Source organism: Anoplopoma fimbria, chromosome 21 (genome assembly GCF_027596085.1).
Source record: "Anoplopoma fimbria isolate UVic2021 breed Golden Eagle Sablefish chromosome 21, Afim_UVic_2022, whole genome shotgun sequence".
NCBI lineage: Eukaryota > Metazoa > Chordata > Actinopteri > Perciformes > Anoplopomatidae > Anoplopoma > Anoplopoma fimbria.
Genome location: NC_072469.1, coordinates 18,020,316 through 18,040,373, shown reverse-complemented (window position 1 = coordinate 18,040,373; position 20,058 = coordinate 18,020,316). Strand labels below are relative to the sequence as shown.

Sequence of the window (20,058 nt, the reverse complement as noted above, 5' to 3'; positions counted from 1 at the left end):
TCTCCGAGTCCTGCAGAATGGATGAGAGAGGAGGGGAAATCAGCTCAGACCCCACACATAATTATCATTTATTCATGATAGTATTTTATGTTCTGCTTGTTTTTCATCTTCCTGTATTCAAATGTCCATTAATCCATCATCATTTCATTATACATGAAAGTAGTGTATGTGTATCCATACGTATACACTACACACACCAGGGTCACACAAGTACACAAAAGTTGTACACGTCTGCACAAATGGTTATGCCCATACGTAGATACACTCAAATACACACACACACACACACACACACACACACACACACACACACACACACACACACACACACACACACACACACACACACGCACACACACATAAAAAACAACAGGGCATTGCATAGCCAGCTGCTGCCACATGAGAGGAACTCTCCGTGTGAAAGTGTTCCAAGGGGAAAAAAACATTTGAGATGAAAAAATGCAAACACACACACACAGGCTGGTTTTCAGTTAAGAGAAATGGAAGAAATGTTCCATGAAAACAGAGTTCCCACAACTTGTTGGTACAGTCTGCCATTACTCCCTGGTGTGTGTTTCACACAACAAGCATCAAAGTCAAATGATAGCAATGATCAGTTGCATGACCTGTATGCCACAGTAGGGCAAAAATTTCAGAAAAACAATCAAACAAACAGATGTTGAGGAAATACACTGTGTTCATTCATGCTCCCCAGAAGTTTGACCATTTGGAGACTATAGACTTTTCCTTTTGACACTGGTCAAATCTCCAAATATGTCATAATCCGAAAGGCAGTGTGTGCTAAACAAACCTTGGAATAGCAAAAGCATCAGTATATTGTTTGTTTCTTCATTTTGGGGTGTAATATATATTTCAGCCTCTGGGGGCCACTAGTGGGACTTCAGTGTCATGGCTACACTTAGTTTGTATTAGTTTACAGTGGAGTCCAAGAAAAATAAACATTATTATGGCTAAGAATAAGAAGGAAGCCATGAGAGAACTCGGAAATTGCAGGGCAGGATTAGACTGGCATAAACTGAAGAGAATGGCAAACTATAAAAAAGGAATGAAAACAGAGCAGGAAAAATCACTCCAAAAATGTGTGTGTTTGATTAAATACGCTCTGATCCAGTGCCAAGGACAAGTCCTGCAGTACCCTACAATTCAATAAAGGAAAACAGTTTTGCTTCTATTTGTGCACGCAAACACACATATACACACACAAACACCCAGATGGATGAGTGAAATTCTTCTCACCAAAGCAGAGATGATTACAGCGTATGGGAAACCGCCCCAACCACATCTCCTTTTCCACCTTCTGTCATCTCCTGCCTCCCTTCCTCTTCTCCCTAATGTTTTCCTGTAATAATCCTATGATAATATGTATTATCGACCTCACACAGGTTTCTCCATTAGTATCTTATTTGTTTTCAAACGAACTCTCCAACCCTCTTGTCTTCTCTTCTTTTCTCCCTTCCTTCATTTCTACTTTCTATGTCCCATCCTTCTGTCTGTTCACTGTTCTCTCTTTTACATTCTATCCACCAATCACCAGCATAGGAAGCGCAAATCCAAGTCAGCTCCATACCGCTTCCTTTAATTCAGCGGCAACTTCCTCTCTGAGGTCACTCCTTTTGCTGCTTTGACACCCCTATTGCCTTTAAACACACACACACACAAACACAACACACACACACTTGCTATTCTTCGCAATTCAGTCGGGCTTGTAACCCCTATGCACACACACGTACAAACAACCACAGATAAAGTCCACATCAGCCCTTTTTTGTTATCGCATAAAGATATGGGGCCCCACTGTTTTCTTTTTCATTCCTGGTGTAGACAAAGCAAACACACGGTGTATGATGGCAAGAACATCAGCTGGACAAATACATGGATTAAATGCAGATTCAAAGTTTAACAGGAACTGTTTTGAGTATAATGACATCTGATATTTCCCTCTTCTTTTTTTATCTTTTCCTCCCACTTCCTTCCTGTATGTCCTTTCCTGCCTCCTTGACTCTCCCCTTTTGTGTTATATTCTTAACTCCATCATTTCACCTCAGTGTCTTTCTTTTGTTCCACATCTCCCCTTCTTCTTTCACCAGGTGAGCTCCAGTCTGGGCAGGTCAAGACACGCTTTTGTCCTTGTTTTGCTCCAGTCTAAGCAGAGCAGTGAGGTGTGTCAACCCCCCTTCTAGATTTTCAGATTTCAGCTCAGGGGTCTCTGCAATCTCCAATCACAAAAACCGATGCTATCTTGGCCGTTGGATTAGAGAGCTAAGAGATTACTGGATGGTGTAGGTATTTGGAGGTTTGTAGAGAAGCATGTTAACACACAATATAATGATGAATACTTGTTAAGACCTTTGCTGTTATTTCCCTATCCTTTAAAGCTGCTCTAGTCAATACTATTGAAAGTGAATGACTATAATGTGATAGCCATTGCTTGTGGCTAACCCACAGACTCGACTGTTCCTCTCAGCTCTATTGAGCTTTTTATCGTTTTTCAGCTCTTTTGGTGCAACGGCCCAACGCTCTCATGAACCTTATTTTCTGCCACATAAGGCAATTCTCTCGATTTTTGCTGTTTTTTAAGCAAAAAGGCTCTGATAAACTCACCTGCCCAGCATCAAAGAGCATATATAAGAATATAGCAACTACCTAGTGTAAATACTGGAGCATTTAGCTGCTAAAGAGACAGATCATTTTAAGGAGTTGGTGGAGACCCAAACAAAGCTAAAAGGTGGTAATGGTAATGGTGGCCTAACATTCATCAGGTGGCCAGAAACAGGACTCCAAATGAATGCCAATGCTGCTCCGTTTACTTAGACATGTTTGCTAGCATGGTCACCATAATAACTGTAAAAGATAATATGATAATATGTCAAGGTTGTGTAGCTTGTTGCACTGCCCCCTGAGCATGGAAGATGAGGACTAATGGCATATGAAACACATAATGATAGTATATCATCCTTAAAGGGACAGTGTGTAACATTTAGGGGGGCTTATTGTCAGATATTGAATATAATATTTATAGCTATGTTTTTATCAGTGTATATTCGATATGCTACAGATCCCATTTGCTCTGTTCTTTCTGTGGGGCTGAGCTCCTCCAACTACACACACCCATAGACACAAACACAAACACGTGAAGCGCGAGCAGAGAGTGAGATATTTATAACTTTATATAGTGACTGTTGCTGCCCTAGAAACAATATTTAGCTTTGTCTAAATGATAAATAACTTCATATTCTGCTCTGAATTTATTTGTTTTGAAAATCTTAAAAAGGTGCTTGGAAAGGGAGGGGCTTAAGTGAGGGTTATTAAGTTTATTAACAAAATCCTACTTTACATGACAAATGATAATATTACAGTGTTTAAGTGTTCTAACAATTTTTCAGCTGTATACAACTTGTGTAAACTGTACAGTTACGTCTTTGGCCCGACATTAATTTGACAGAATGTCACATTTCCATGCAGTTACAATGGAGTTTGATGGCAGAGTAATGTTTCCTAATCTATGTGAATAATTTCAGTATATATTACTTCAACAATTCGTCACAAACTCACACCTTGAATGGAATGAAAGACTTGGGAAGTTTTCAAATGTTTTTTCTTTTCTTTTATGGCCCACTTTTAATACTAACTTTAATCCAAAATCTGTTAGACACCTGAACTAGCCCTTTAAAGAATTGCAAACCATCTTATGCAACTTCATACATCTTTTTTTTTTTTAAATCACAAAGACATAAGTAAAAAAGTACATGCATTCACAATCTCTCTTTGAGCCCATCTGTAGGAAAGCTGAGTCTCCCCAAATGCCTAGTATGCCCTGCAGCTGGAGACAGAAACATTTGGGTGAAGGAAAAAGCAAGAGTGGTAGAAGAAAGAAAGAGTACTCATAAAACCAGAAGGACATTCTCTGTTTCAATATGTTCTTCATCATCTGCTTTTATCCCTCTGTCCAGTCCCTCTGTTTGTATTTCCTCTACATCTGTTTTTTCTTTCTCTGTTTCAAATACCTTCTTCATTGTTGTTGCTGTCTGTTTCTGTGGCATACTGAATTCTCATAGCCACATTTCAGGACATCTCAGCGTGTTTTTAATAACACTGATTTTAAACAGACTTTTTAGTGGATTAGTTATGATTGATTAGTTACTTGCATGTGTGGGTCTGTCAAGAACAGCAAGCTCATGATCTTGGGTTAAATTGTAAATATGGCAGTTACTAAAATACTTTTACTGCAGATATTCCATGCTGGCCATCTGCTTCTTCAGGGCGTGTGGCTGCTTTATTTAAGTAGCTTACATTGGCCTAAGGTTAGAATGTGTTTCAAGGTAGGCAGCTCCACAGGATGATATATAGACCAACTAATGGAGATGAAAGGGGGAATAACGACGCATCTAGCTGCAGTCAAGGTGACTGTTAAGCTTGCACATGGCTTCATGCGAAAAAAGACACTTTTGCAAAGAGACCACATGAGTTCCGGGTACTTTACTCATTTGGTCAAGTCAACTTCTTTGCAAACCCCTTTGCATGACTATGACAGGCTGGAATCATCACATATGTTGCTCTGCTTCCTGTTTGCATCTTTTTAACATCCATATGCAACCTGGTCTACTACTTACAAAACGTCTCCATGAGCATTAACACAACCAATCATTTACAAAATGCTGGTTTTGGAAATGTTTTCTGTGTCTTTGTAGAGCATAGATTGAGTTATTGTGCCTAATATCTGTGTACTGTACAGTGTTCATGTGTGTGCATGCTTGAGTGTCATATATATGGTGCATGTCAGTACTCCCATTTCCCAATCTGTTTAGAATAACACATATTCTATCTTCTCATGTGCTCTCAGTCCCATCTCCGTCCATTCATTTTGGAATACTACTTATACCTCATTTTGTTGAAAAATGCTGTCTTCCCACCTAGCTTCCTCTCCCCATGCACTTGACGTGTTTCATCTGCCGTTTAAGCGTTAAATGCTGTCAGTACCCCTGCTTTACTCCCCACTCTGTCTTTATCTCTCTCTTTCTCCATCCCTCTGTGTCTCACTAACATCCCCTCCCCTTGCATTCCAGCATTGCCCTCTCCTCAACCCACCTGACAAAGCCAGCATTGTATCACAGATGCTGTTTAATATGGAGTCCCTCTCTCTGTGTCCCTCTCATAGTGCAAATCAGAGAGCCAAACAGGGTTATCTTCCGCCCTTCTCCTCACTACACTCTGTGTTCTGTGCGCAATGTTTTCTTCAACAAAACTTTAAGTATGCATTACGCATGCATACACACCATAGACGTCAACATACCCACACACACAACAAACACATGCATCCTTTTGGACATAAAATACTGCTCTCCTCTGTCACTTGTCCAGTTAAAATTACTTTATTGTGTGTTGGTGAGTGTGTTTGTGTCTTTGATTGAGTGTGTGTGTGTGTGTGTGTGTGTGTGTGTGTGTGTGTGTGTGTGTGTGTGTGTGTGTGTGTGTGTGTGTGTGTGTGTGTGTGTGTGTTTTCAGTGAAAGCAAGCTGATCAACACAATTTAGCCTTGAACCCCTGCTATAACACAACAAACATTCAGCGTCATTGTTCTCCAACTAGAACTTTCTCACACTCAAATGAGCGGTTTTTTTCTCTCTATCATTTACCCAAATGCAAGATCCTCACAGGAAAGAAAGTCCATTGTTATTGCAGCTGACTCAACGTTGGAGGAAACTTGAATTTCTGTGGAGGGTGTGTGCGTCTTTGGAAAAGCCCAGATTACCTTTAGTGCCATATGGAGGGGATCAACTGATGTTTGGGTTTCTGAGGGGCCGGATATGACAGAGGGACGAGGAGGGACAGTGAACTAGTAGTAGGGACATAACCCACATTTAACATAGCTCATATGGTGAAATCAACTGTGAGTGCTGAATAACAAGTAAAGAAGAAGGCAGAAAACAAACCGACTCTGAAAGAGAAACGAAATATAATAAGGAATAAAAACACAGACTAAAGAATGCAGAGAGGAAGGAAAAGAGATTAATGGTGGCCCAAAAAAAAGAATTGCACCACTGGCCTCCAAACAAAACATGATCCCATTCTGCACTGACCAAAATCCCAAGCACATACCTGGTAAAGACATAAACAGTACATACTGTGGAGGGAATCTTAATCAATACACAGTACAAAAAATACATAGTACAAAAATGAGTTGCTTCAGCACACAAATTATCCTTACAAGTGCTGTATGTGCAAGTACATTATTGGTATGTTGAGTCCGTGTGACAGAACAGCTGTATCCTCCTGGTTTTCCACATCATGGCCTGAGCCAAGCTTATAATTCTATATGTTACAATTGAATGTTGTTTTAGTACCTTAAACACAGATGTGTTGCTGTGGTTGGACAAATCCACAACCTAATAATTACACTGGGATCCAGAGCCATATATACAACTTGTTCCAAACAAACATGACAAGACCAACTCAACATGACCCAAGCATAACATTATATATAATTTCCTCACTTTGAAGTCGTCAAGAGTAATACGGTTTCAGATCAATGTAGATACACACGGCCCAATTTAAAAGCACCCTTTTACACACTTACATACCACAGACATGCTCTTCATTCATTCTTAATAATCATAAAATATGTCTGATGTTAAAGAGGTATGTGCTAATAACCACTTGGTTTGGTTTCTTAAAGTTCCTGGTTGATTTCCAAGATAGGCCACATGATGCCGGCTGCATTAGAGGGGGAGCAACATGAAGTGTTTCAATGAACTCATTGCAGCTATAGAACAAGTGAGTCATGGAATAATACTAGCTTGTGCCATGGACTGATCCACAAAGATATTCTTTAGGTTTGTTTGTGTCAAAAGTGGGATATATGCTCATATACTCACACACTAACAATAGCCTACAAACCATTCATGAGCAGTCAAAGCAGTCATTGCTCTGAGTTGTCCTCTTACAGGCCTCATTATTTATATATCTGTAATATTCCAATATGAACGTCTAGGCCATCAGAAATCATGCACTGTAATATCTGACAAGTTGATCTAACTTTTAAAAAATCTAGAAAAATGTTTGCCTCGAAAAAGGTAAGTAAATATAGTGTTTATTTTATATCTACTTGTTAAGTTTAATAAACTGTTGTTTTATTTACCTAATTTTGTGAGGCGGCTCCAACTTAAAAATGGCAAGAGGAATCAACCTGTTCATTCTAATGGTGTGTCTTTATTGGTCTTTATCTTCAACTAAGTAACTTATAATAAGCCCACATTTCTAAGGGGGGGCTTTTAATCAGTGACCCGTAAACAAACAAAACTTTCCCTGTATTGTATTTGCCCAAAACAAAATCTGGAATTAAAGTGGGATAAGATAAAGCTTATCTTTACACAGCTCAGAAAAGAAACAAACACTGCTAAGAGCCCCCTGAGCCGTGGATCAAACACAGGTGGTTGTTGAAACACCATGAAAGAGATTGAATAAACCTAAGGCACACACATTTAAATCATAAAAACATACGCATTCTGTAATTATCCCTCTGTGGAAAAATGTGGCTCACCATTATTGAAACAGGACTGGCCACTTCTGTCATCGTGCAGAAACGGAACTGCTCCAAAGATCCCGAAGAGATGTCCCTGTGCAGCATGAGCAACCAGCGGACGTCCCGGAGAAACTCTGGATCTCTGTCACAGTCACACAGACACCCGAACACACGCTCCAAACGTACACAAACGTGTGTTGCGACGTGTGGAGGAATGCAGCAACAGCTGGAAGTGAAGCTGAAAGGCAGCAAGGGGAGGGAGTCTCTCTCTCTCTCTCTCTCTCTCTCTCTCTCTCTCTCTCTCTCTCTCTCTCACACACACACACACACACACACACACACACACACACACACACACACACACACACACACACTGACACAGAGCATAATGTGCAGGTGTTAACAGACCACCTTCCCTTGACCTCTCATTCTCACTTGCTCAAAGAGAGATGCCTTTTGGCTGACAAAGAGAGGGAGAAAGGGGGGAGAGAGGGAGAAAAAGAGAGAGAGAGATATATATAGAGAGAGCACCATTTCATACCTTCTTGGCAGAAGTGATAGAAGTCAGAGATAAGAAGTATGGGGCTGTGGCGTAGTGGAGAGCAAGGTAGTTCTCCAATCAGAGGGTCGGTGGTTCGATACCCGGCTTCGGCAGTCGATGTGTCCTTGGGCAAGACACTTAACCCCAAGTTGCTCCTGAAGGCTTGCCATCGGTGTGGACTGGATGTTGCATGAATGTTAGTTAGAGTCTGATGGTGGCACCTTGCATGGTAGCCTGTCATCAGTGTGTGAATGGGTGAATGATATGTAATATACTACTGACTGTAAGTCGCTTTGGATAAAAGCGTCTGCTAAATGACTGTAATGTATGTTTAGGTTATGATATTACAACAGGAATGCAGTCCAGTCTCCATTCACATGACACAATGCAGTCCCAATACTGATGGTTTTAAAACATTCAGTCTGTGGAGACAGACCCAGACTGCTGCACAAAGAAAACTGGCAATACTCACATCATGCAGCAGGTCAATAAAAGTTAATAAAATGTAATACCTGCCTTTTTTTGTGAAGTAAAACAACCTATAACCCTTTTCAAATGATATGCAAAACACATCTGTATGAGCACACTATGCGTTAATGGAATGAAGATACAACAACATACACATGAAACACACAAAAAAGAAAACAAAGACACTTTAAATGAATTACAATTTCTCCGGCTAGCATTAAAAACAACCTAAATCCTGATTCTGATCCAACATAATTTTAGTTGTAAAGATGTTTATTTTATTTTTTTTATTCCTTTTTTTTAATTATTATTATCACCAACATATGAAAACACACAGTACAATGTGTTTTGGTCAATTAATCCTTATCCTTGGACCGTCGAATGCTACACATGTGGAAATGTGGGTATTTAAGTAGTGGCTGGCAGCTCCTTCCATAAGTTATGTGCATTATCTGAAAAATCTCAGCTACATGTACGGTCATGCATCGGTCTGAAGACATCATGGAGGCGGCACTTCTGTATCAAAGGTAGGTAATTTAATCTGGCAGAGGTTCATGCATTGTCTACAGTTCACAACAGAGGTTACATAACAACAACTATGCATTATGCAGAACTATAATAGGACCTAAGTCATGCAGAATTTTGTTTAGACTATGCACACGGATCACGACTGAAGCGTAATGCTCGGTGTTTTCTTATGGTTGGAAAATTATAAATGTAGTCTTGAAAGTGGTCAACTGGAAAGGAAAGAGGCCAAGGAGGGTTTGCTCAAGAAGGACACACACACGCGCACACACACACACATGCACAGGATTATCTTAGCTCTCAGGCACCGCATGGATCTCTTTGTGGATAAACAGGAAGAGTGCTCGTGCACCCGGCCCTGCTCCACTTTCTCCACTGCTCCTCAGCTGATCACAGATATACTGGCCAAGAGAAAGTCAATAAAGGTTTTGAACCCACAGAATTACATATCCCTCAGAGTGTGAATCTGCAAATTACAGGTTCACAAGTTCACAAACCCAACTGTGTTTACTCTGTTATCACAAAGATAAAGGAGGGAAAAATGTGGCAAAAAGTGGAATACATTTATTGGAAAAATGAATGCTGTCTATAATGATACATTAACTCTTTTCTGTCAACCAAAGCAACCAACACCAGACTTTTCTAAAGTCTGCTTCCATAAGGCGACATTTCATGGCTTTTTGGTAATTTTAGGTCCAGACTCAACATTAACTGATGCATCTTTAAAAAGCCTTAAAAAGGGAACAGCTAAATGTTACTGAAACAGAAAATGGTCTTGCAGTTCCTTTTGGCTTCATCTCTTGTCAAGTGTTTCCAGAAGCTATAAAGCTACTACGCCTCCATGATTGCTTTGCTAGCATTAAAGCCCATAAGCTTTCCCACTGACATCATCCCGGAGCCAACTGAACGTATGACAGCATTCCCGAGTGAATTCCACAACTCCCATGTGATCCCAGGAGGCTGAGCAGGAACTCTGGAGTTGTTTGCATAGGGATTCCAACCGGTGTTTCGGAGACCCTGCAGTGGGGAGACACAGTTTCATTAAGACAAATGCATCTTACTTTTTTTTAACAGCCATCACTCAATTCGTCCAGTCTACTGTACATAAAAGCCTGTGAAACAGTATCTGAACCATTTAACACTAATACTCTGACAGCTCATTTAATATCTTGGAAATCCCCAGTATCATCATTGATGTGGGGCTTTGAGGGTTTGTGTGGGTAAAACTATTCAACCCATATGTTGTTTTTTTTAATATCATCTTAATGACAGATGATCCCATGACATTGACACCGCTTGTGGCTTAAGGGTAAGTGTGGTGTGTTTACAGTCGCCTGGTGGTGCATCTCTACACGTCTTGTCAAGTCTCTCTCTTTCTTTACTCACCCCACACTCTGTCAGTGGCAGGATCATCATTAGATACAGCGTCATGTGTTTTTACAGCTGGTTCATAATTGTCGTCATCATGGTCTAAAAGAGAACACTAACAAATCTGTATGTAATTGATGTCACAGACCTGGTCCACTCGGGTCACTGACATCACTTAACACCAGGGATATAGCAGTGGTTAAATTAACTAAAACTTGGTTTACTCACTAGTGTATTTGCAGAGTACCCTTTTTTATGGTGGCATAAATGGCTTTCTAAGAATAGTTGTGCATCTTTATTTAATGCAAACACACCACTCAGCCAAAGCATGAGTGTGACGTTATAAATGCCACTAAACTGCCAAACAAAATCTTATTTACTGGCTGGAAACTGCCCCTGTATTTGGCTGTGATCAAGCCAAGTGACAACTGTTTGCTATAACTTGTGGTGCAGTAGTGGAGGGGGCTGAAGTGTTGAAATAGAGGGGAGAGGGAAATGATGTTGTGGGACCAATCCAAAACTACTTTTGGAGAATGTGTGTGCCAATGTTTGCACCACTTTTGGGCAAAGACTGTTTGTGGAATAACAGAATCTTGGTCGGCAAACACACGCACACATGCACAAATTTATTATAGGACTTTATTGGGAGATCATGCTTGAGTTGTCATCTTTTCCTTTGAAACCTGGGAAGCCAGCAGGGATACAGAGGAGTGAGAGAGGGAGAGAGAGAACGAGACGGAGAGAGAGAGAGGACCAATCCAAACAACAAAGGAATGCTCTCCATCAGTTAGAGCTGCTGCTCTCTGCTCTCCCACTTGCCTGCCATGGTATGTGTAATTACTCCACAATTAAAGTGCCTGCGTATGTGACTGTGTGTGTGTTGGTGTGACGACCAACCATGTCAGCAATGTGGCCTGGACAGAGCAGGCCATTTCACACAAGTGAGTCAGGGAGTGGAAAAAGAAGGGCAGAGTTGATATGAAAACAAAACATTTTACTTTCCTATTAAATGATACTGCTGCTAAAGAAAAGAAATAACAGCTGTTCAGATATCTCTCTCCGCATCCTCCATTTTTTCTGTTTCTAGCTGAACTTTCTCTTACTTTCCTCTCTGCCGTCGTACTGCCTCTGCTTTGTAAATCACTGTGCGTCTTCTTCTGCAGTCTGTCTCTCCTCCTCTCCTTCCCTGCTCTGACCTCAGGAATGCAGGGCGACTGTCACTGCAGTACTATCCATCTCATGAATAGTAATCACACACACAAACACCTACAGTAACACACACAGGGGCATTTCAGACAATAAAACATTGGCCATTTTCCCCCTCGCTATTTCTACATGTAGTATACATGTTTGTCTTATGGAGCCCGATGCAGACTGGGTCATATATTGTAAACTGTAAGTGCTCTTCTATGCATTTCCCCTCCATACTTTTACTGTCATAGAAAATTGCTACCATTCCTGCATCTCTAGTGTTGGAGGTGAAAAAGAAATACTGAGCAAAAATACTATAAACAATTAAAGCTGTGTAATATGTATGGATGCACATTTTATGAGTGTTGTGGGCACAAGTTCCACACATATTTGGCTTTTGCATCTGCAATCCCACTGCTTAAAGGTGTCACTGTTTACATAAACTTTATAGCCCAACAATATATGTTCTAAGACAGTGTTGGCACAGTGGGCTCCTGTTTCACAACACATTGCATTGCTCAACAAAAATAGCGCACTTTTCAGTATTGGAAAAACACCAACTGCATAGTTTTAAACCCAACTTTAAAATACTGGTCAAGTGTTTACAACAGTGAACGCAATATATAAATAGATCTACTGCCATAATGTTGAGAATTTACCTTTACAATCCTCTAACATAATGCTGGAAGTATTAGTAGTCTGCAAACAAAATGTTTTCCCTGTCGGTTTTAATTTCAATACCTAATTTGTACATAAGTTCCGATGCAGTCGTTAACTTAAATACCTATATCTGCAGTATTTCAAAAAGCAAAATAAATATGCAAAATAGGATCCTGGTTTTCACCATAATAAAAATAATATGTAATGTGAACAGAAAATGTAAAAAACTAAAGGAAAAGGATTGTAATATTTGAGAATTTAAACTGTATAAGTGAATCACTGAGTCTTTTGATCACTGTCCAGGTCAAAGGTAGCTGAGAGTCTGTTCCTTCATGGTGACCTGTGCAGTATTGCCTTTAAATAGTACCAATGTGGTATGTGTCCAGTTTTTCCCCAAAAAGGGAATGTAGAGGAATGAACCAAGAGGCTAAAGCTGTAGTATGACAAAATTAGGTTGACAGTATGATGATGGTTATCTGATCTCCAGCTTCTTTCCCTCTTTGGACTTGATGATGTTGGGGGTGAGAAAGTGGTTCTGCAAACCAAACTGTAATGTTTCAAAGGTTTTCTGTTGTTCAAAGATCTAAAGGGTCCCTGTCTCATATAGTATCCCTGGGTAACTTAGTGCTGAAGTGTCCTTGAGCAAGGGCAATGATACCTTGTTGGCTAAAGAAGCACCTATTTGCTTGCCGATGGTAAAAAAAAATTTCTATCAAAGCAATATAACACCTTATTATTATTGAAAATAACTTCATATGGACTCCAGCAGTATAGAACAACTATATATCCAACAATGATGGAGGAATCTTCCATCCGACCTCCACCACACGGGGGGGTCAGCACACATTTTTCCTGTTGTGCAGACATGTGTCATCTCTGTTTGCCGTCCTGTTCAGACAACAGCAGGTTGTTGAGTTTGATGACAATGTTGGCAAAGTCGGTGAGCTCCACAAAGTCAGAGGTGATGATGTTGACCCCCTCCGACCCCGGCCTCTGAGCCTCAACCCAGGACATGATGGTTGGCAGGTTTCTAGAACCACCAAAAAAAGAGTTTGTAATTAGAAGCCAACAAAAATGACAACCTTTTTTGTTATACTGAACATTCTGTCTTTTGAAATGTAAAATGATTCACTGGCCTTGCAAACATACTCAAAATATCTAGAGCCAAGTTTCCGTCTCTAAGGGTTATAGTTATGGCTATAACGTTGCCAGAATCAAATCAGTTGTTCCTTTGCTGAATGTCGGTCTGTCCACCAAATTATATGAAAAGCTGCTGATAAGGTTTTGAGATACAGTATCTTGATGCGGGAGAAAATGGCACAGATGGAAAAAGGGTGAAAGGGAGTAATGTTTGTGTCTGTCGGTCAGTGAGGGATTTCTTTACCACCATTGTCTCAATATCATTGCTTTGCATTCAAATACTTTCTGTTATAGTTATTGGCATAGAGGCACCACACAAACACATAGACACAAACACATGCCATGACTCTGTAGCTGTAACACTTCCAACACCCTTAAATTCACCACCGTGTTGGAGCCGCCAGCAGAACAAAACCAGGAAGTCAGAATGTTTATCTAGCAGTTGATAAACAATCCCGTTTCCTTGGAAGTGCAAAATTAGGCCACCTCCTGTCTCGCCAGAGAGTCCGTCCAGGAGTTTTATACCCCAGCATTACTGACTGTTTCTCAAATTTTTAAGGGTGGGTATGTACTCTAAGTCAGGATTTCCTCTGTCATTTCCACTCAAAGCTTTGGCTCAACGAAACTAGATGACTGTGAAAGTTGTGCGGATAATTTAGTCCTTGTTTAGGAAGTAAGATCTCTTATCTGAGAGATGAACTGTGTTTCTGTTTGATCCTCTATAGTTTGGAAATGGATTAAAAGGATTATAGCTAATCCTTAGTGAAATAAACCAGTGAAGTGACGGAATTTTGTAACAGAGACGTCAAACCTAAAGATGCATGCTTTGACAGACTGTTTTTTGCGGTATATCTGTTATAAGAAGAAAAATACATCCACGTTGGTTTTACTACTACACTGCATCCTCCATCAGAGGGTGTGGTGAGTAGTAAATACACTCTCAGCCAGTCACATCAACTCTCATAGGTCTGAAACAGCTGTGCCAATCACAGGGTAGCATGGGTAACAATAGCTCTACAGATGTACAGAGGCTCCTTCAGGAAATCTAATTGTCTGGATGTTGCAGCACGGCACGATGTGAACACACAGCCCCACAAATCTGCAGCCAGACACAGACTGCGTTTTATCTATTTAATTTGTACAATGATGATATAAATAAAGAAATGTCGAGGAAGCCACCACATCTATTTCAGTTTAACTTCTGATGTATCTCATGCAGCATCATATTTTTTTATGTGACACAACAGTGTTTACACTGTCATGCATTTCAAGAATATAACATGAACTGCCACTTTTGGTAAAAAAAAAAAAGAATGTTGTAAAGGAGTTATTGGTTGGAAAGTGATTTCTTAAAATGACTTAATTACATTTTTGCATTATTCTCTTATTACTGTGCATTTACTCAAAGTGTTTAGTTTGCTCTTGTTGATAATGAATGCCCTTTTTCAAGGACATGCCCAAAGAGGACAATCCTATTTACTGCAGGCATTTGTAGCACTTACTGTACTGCCCTCTACTGGCCACATAACAAAGTAATTCAATGGAGTTGAGCAAAAGAGAAGCAGACAAGGTCCAAAGGTGCATGAGCATATATACATGCTCACACATGATTAGACACATGATTAATAGTATAATTATAATAAGGTATATGTAAAGCTAATGTATCCAAACCACACAAGATGATGACTTTCTTATGTATGTATACACACATCCCCAACCTTCATAAAACACCCCCAAACGTAGTGACTGACCTTTCCACCAGGTAGCTGCGTAGCCCCCAGACCAGCCCCTTGGCCACGGTGTTAACCTTTGGTGTGAGGATGGCCTGAGACACGTGGAAGGAGCCCTTCTTGGCCCTTTCCTTCAGTGTAGTCTCCAGGAACTAGACAGGAGAATGTCAAACACAAAGAGTTGAAACACAGCAAATGTAATCTATAGGACCCCTTGATGTGAGATGTGTTGGGGGGTGTGGACATAGCTTGTGTTATTAATGTCTAAACTGCAGATTTGTTTTAGCTTGAATCCTACATCGTGTTGATAGAATGAATCACAGATATTTGTTTTGATTTTCCCCTTCATGGGATGAAAGAAGTATACATGGGGCCTTCATGCTGGTGAGTAGTTTTCACCGCCAGTGTTGTTGTCTGACCTGTGTGAGCTTGTTGGGCTGGGTGGTGTTCGCCCAGGGAGCAGGGATCTTGTTTCCCGGCCACATGACAGGAATGCCCTGAGCTGATTGATGATGGTAGAACACAATCACCTGAGGAGAAAGGTAAATGAAAGATGGTGAATAGATACGTATAAAAGACTGCAAAACTGACTGGGTGTATCTTCCAATTAAACTTTCAACTCGACAGCTAGCTGCCCTTTGGAGCTGGTAATTGTGCTAATCTGTCTTCCTCTACTGTCTCTCCTCTCTCTGATCTGAACACACTCTCTCTCCTTCTCCTTTGCCAACTAAGCCAGTCACAGATTAGGGTCATAGGAGCAGGAGTTAAACTGATAGCATCTGAATGAGACACGGACATGCACATAGAACCATGAGATGGATGTGTACGTGGAGCTTCTCGTGTCCACTTGTGTAAGTATTTATATATTTAAAAAAGAAGAGAATGAAAAGACAGACTAAAAAGAAGACAGTGTGAGATGAGGATAATAAGGAAGAAATGAAGGGAACGCAGGTTGGATGATGGAAGCAGTGTTAATGGGATGATGTCACAACTAATTCCTGTCCAGGAGAGTCACAAGCGCAAAGGATTACCTGTCCACGGGGTTAAGTGGGCCACCCAACCAACACACAACTCCATGACGCTTTTACTTGCGCGTGTTTATGAGCTTTAAATGGTCTGAGATCACTGGAGTCAATACACGAAAAAATCTGGTTGGAAGTGAAAAATATTGGCTGGAACGTTGCACGTCCACTTTCAATGATTAATTCTGCTCTCACCTGGTATTTATTTTGCCAGAGGTAATCCAGAGTGACGCTCTCCACTGCACAGTTGTTACAGAGTTTGTTGCCAAACACTTCCTTGAGCATGTTGATGAGGTACACATGATGCTCTGCTCCCATCGCATAGTAGTGGTTGAAGTCTAGAAACACCACCTAAATCAATCAAACATCAAAATCACATAACTGTGCCAACTCCATATATCCATAGTCATGCTTATTTATCTGAGCTTTCTTAAAATTGTATTTCATAAAGAACACTACTGAAAGTGCTTCACACCTCTTTCCGGTGTCGGTTTAAAAAGGAGTTGATTTCTAACAAGCCATCGCACACCTGTGGGGGAGAACAGAGGGAGAGGTCGGAGGTCATTTACTGCATCAAATGTAAAAGGTCTCCCTGTGTCACATGGGGGGACAACCACATGTCAGCATCACCCGTTTCTGAAGAGGGATGCTTACAACTAAACTCACAACCTTTAATCCTGTTAAAGGCCATCTCCATCCCTCTACTGAAAACATCAGCTGGAAACTAGAACACAGCACTAACAGAACACATTCACTGCTCATGCTGTTGTGTGAGACAGAATAAAGAACAAACATCTGGACAAGCTGAAATATTTGAAACAACATTAAAATCAAAATGTGATCATTTATGACAGAAGACATCTGATATAGAGAGACAAAAACGTTAACCATTTACGGATAATACTGGACTGTGACTGATTAGATCAAATATGTATAAAAACAATAAGAAAGAGGAGGAGCATTGTAGCCTATATGAAGTGTTTAAATGTCAGTACTCCACTGCTCACCTTGTGGCCAAACAGGCCGTGGATGAAGTAGATTTCATTCCCAGGCTCTCCTGGTTTGGAGGAGACCCGGAGATCAAAGTAGCGAATTCCTGCCTCTAGCTGCTCTTTAAATGTCAGGTTCTAGGAATAGAAGCATTATATATATATCATTATAACATCTGGCTAGGAAACCCAACACATCTGTTACGCTGTAAAATATACATTTTTTTTTCTGGCCAAAATAGATAATTTAACATGTCATCTGCAAGCTACCTGGTTTCAGAGATGTTCAGGTGTGTACATGTCACTGATCTGAGCTCAGTACCTGGGTCATGGACCACTTCACCATGACTTTCTTGGCTAAGACGCTGAACATGGTGGCGATGTACTTCACATATACCTTCTGGTCTGGTCCCACAGGAGCATGCACATCCACCCAGTAGGTAAACGAGTCATGAGACCCTGGAAGAGATGTGATGATGATGATGATGAGTATAGACAATCGAGAGGGAAATTAAACAGATCACATTCCTGCAGCTTTATTGTCATCAGTGGTGTATAAAGTACCCAAAAGCCATACTTGAGTAAAAGTAAAGATACCTTACTGGAAAATGACTCCAGTAAAAGTGAAAGTCACCTATTAGAATACTACTTGAGTAAAAGTCTTAAAGTATCTAATATTTACTGTACTTAAGTATCAAAAGTAATTTTCTGATATTAATGGTACTTAAGTATTGAAAGTAAAAGTACAAGTAAATGCTGTTAATAAAAAAGCAAAGGGTTAGAATTTTGAGAATTATGAAGTTTATTATTTTAAGTGCTGTGGCCACCATGACCAAGGACAAGGAGGTACAAACAGAGACAGCAGCCTAACATACACCATGTGTAGCTAAACTAGAAGATCAGACACCTGTCTCTCTTTGATTTTGTAGCGAATAACGAAGGTTTCAGGGGAAATGTATCGGAGTCAAAGTATCAGTTTTCTTTGCAAAATGTAGTGAAGTAAAAGTGAAAGTCAACAGAAATATAAATAGTAAAGTAAAGTACAGATATCCAAAAAAAACGACTTAAGTACAGCAACGAAGTATTTCTACTTCGTTACTGTACACCACTGATTGTCATCTTCCCAAAGTGTACAGAGATGGACAGGTGAAAAGACGCAGAGGAGAACCCAAACCTCTTTAGGCAGCACCCTCACCTGGCACAGCGAGGTGTTTGAGCGGCATGGCACTGAGCTTGGAGGGGAGTGAACCCATCCAGTCGGCATTGACACTGCCGATCCCTGCAGGTCGGGTCTTCATATAAGAAACAGCCTGTCAGCACCAACCCGCCTCAGGAAACCGCTTTTCGGTGCACATGCAATCCAGGGGACGGATTCCCGTGCGCTACCAACATGCACAAACTATCGCAGATCATCTTGCAATGTCTCAGTTAATCTAAGCAACATGTAGAACCGTCTCAAGACATCCTCTGACTCGCAGCAGATCGAGTATGACCCGTTTCCTGGCCCGGTTTTCGGCAGGTTATTGCCTGGCGTCGTGGTGCGGCTGCTCTCCAACCGGTGAACCAGGCATCCGGGCTAACGACCGTGATAATCCTCTTAGAGCAAGATTCTCCTTGTTATCCCCTGCTCCTGCTTCTTGGCTTTACCTGCCACATGTGTGTGTGTGTGTGTGTGTGTGTGTGTGTGTGTGTGTGTGTGTGTGGAGACCACTGCCTGGACACACGCAAACTTAGGCCTAAATTCAGAAAAGCGACATATTGGGGAAAGTTTTTTCAATTGTAGGCTAATTTATTGTGGTTCAGAGTCATGAATGCACATAAAGCATAAATCAGCACATAATGATCATTATCTGCGACCACCGGTGACGACATAACTAGGCTAAAGTCAGGGCTGACGTCATAACGTGTGTGTTATAATTCTGTTTCATTATATCCACTGGATACATTAGTTTTAACGCTCCAGTTGGACATGGCATGTAGGCTTTGTTTAGCCTTATTATAGGGCTATACTGGGCTACAAAAAAAAACAAAGGCCAATTTAAAAAGCCATGTATGAACTACTAAAACGTGTCTTAAAAACACAGCCCGACAGCTCCCTCTGCTGGTGCAGCACTTGAATTACAACTGTGTTCAGAGAGGTGGAGGAGTGAAGAGCTCTCACACTTGTCACATTTATTTTGTCATCTCAAACATTAGTGTTGTGATTGCTCTGGAATAAAAGGGCCTTTTTTTTCTCAGTTCAAGAAGCTATGTTTTTGGAACAAATTATTCATTCTTGTATTTTCGGTCTGAAGGTTGCTGTATAAATAGCATATAATTAATATATATATATATATATATATATATATATATATATATATATATATATATATAATAAAATATATCTGGGCCTTTTTTTCTCAGTTCAAGAAGCTATGTTTTTGGAACAAATTATTCATTCTTGTATTTTCGGTCTGAAGGTTGCTGTATAAATAGCATATAATTAATATATATATATATGTATATATATATATATATATATATATATATATATATATATATATATATTTTTTCTCTGAAGTTCTGTAAGGCTATGCTGTATAAATAGCATATAATTATGTATGTATGTATGTATGTATGTATGTATGTATGTATGTATATATGTATATATATATGTATGTATATATATATATATATATATATATATATATGTATATATCAAATATTTTTGTCAGACTGATAGGAGTCGCAAGATTATAAGACTGTAAATATCACACACAAAACGACTACATGGAATATAACTATCAATCCAACTCAAACTTTATTTAATTCTCAATTTCGTTGTGAGCAGGGTTTGACATCTCCGCCTTCCCACAAAGCATTGCGCCCGCAGAGCCGGTCGTCAC

The 20,058-nt window shown here is 40.2% G+C and overlaps 1 protein-coding gene across 1 annotated transcript; it reads right to left on the bottom strand.

Moving 5' to 3' along the window:
- Positions 1-13,128: 13,128 nt before the first annotated feature.
- plcxd2 (phosphatidylinositol-specific phospholipase C, X domain containing 2) lies at positions 13,129-18,549 on the bottom strand. The gene is made up of 8 exons (XM_054623269.1): positions 18,369-18,549; positions 17,496-17,632; positions 17,192-17,311; positions 16,660-16,713; positions 16,380-16,535; positions 15,582-15,692; positions 15,184-15,314; positions 13,129-13,322 (listed from the first exon to the last, which is right to left on the bottom strand). Exons 1-8 carry the CDS (start codon positions 18,469-18,471, stop codon positions 13,163-13,165), a joined length of 972 nt encoding a protein of 323 aa, XP_054479244.1. The 5' UTR covers positions 18,472-18,549; the 3' UTR covers positions 13,129-13,162.
- Between the last annotated feature and the right edge of the window lie 1,509 nt (positions 18,550-20,058).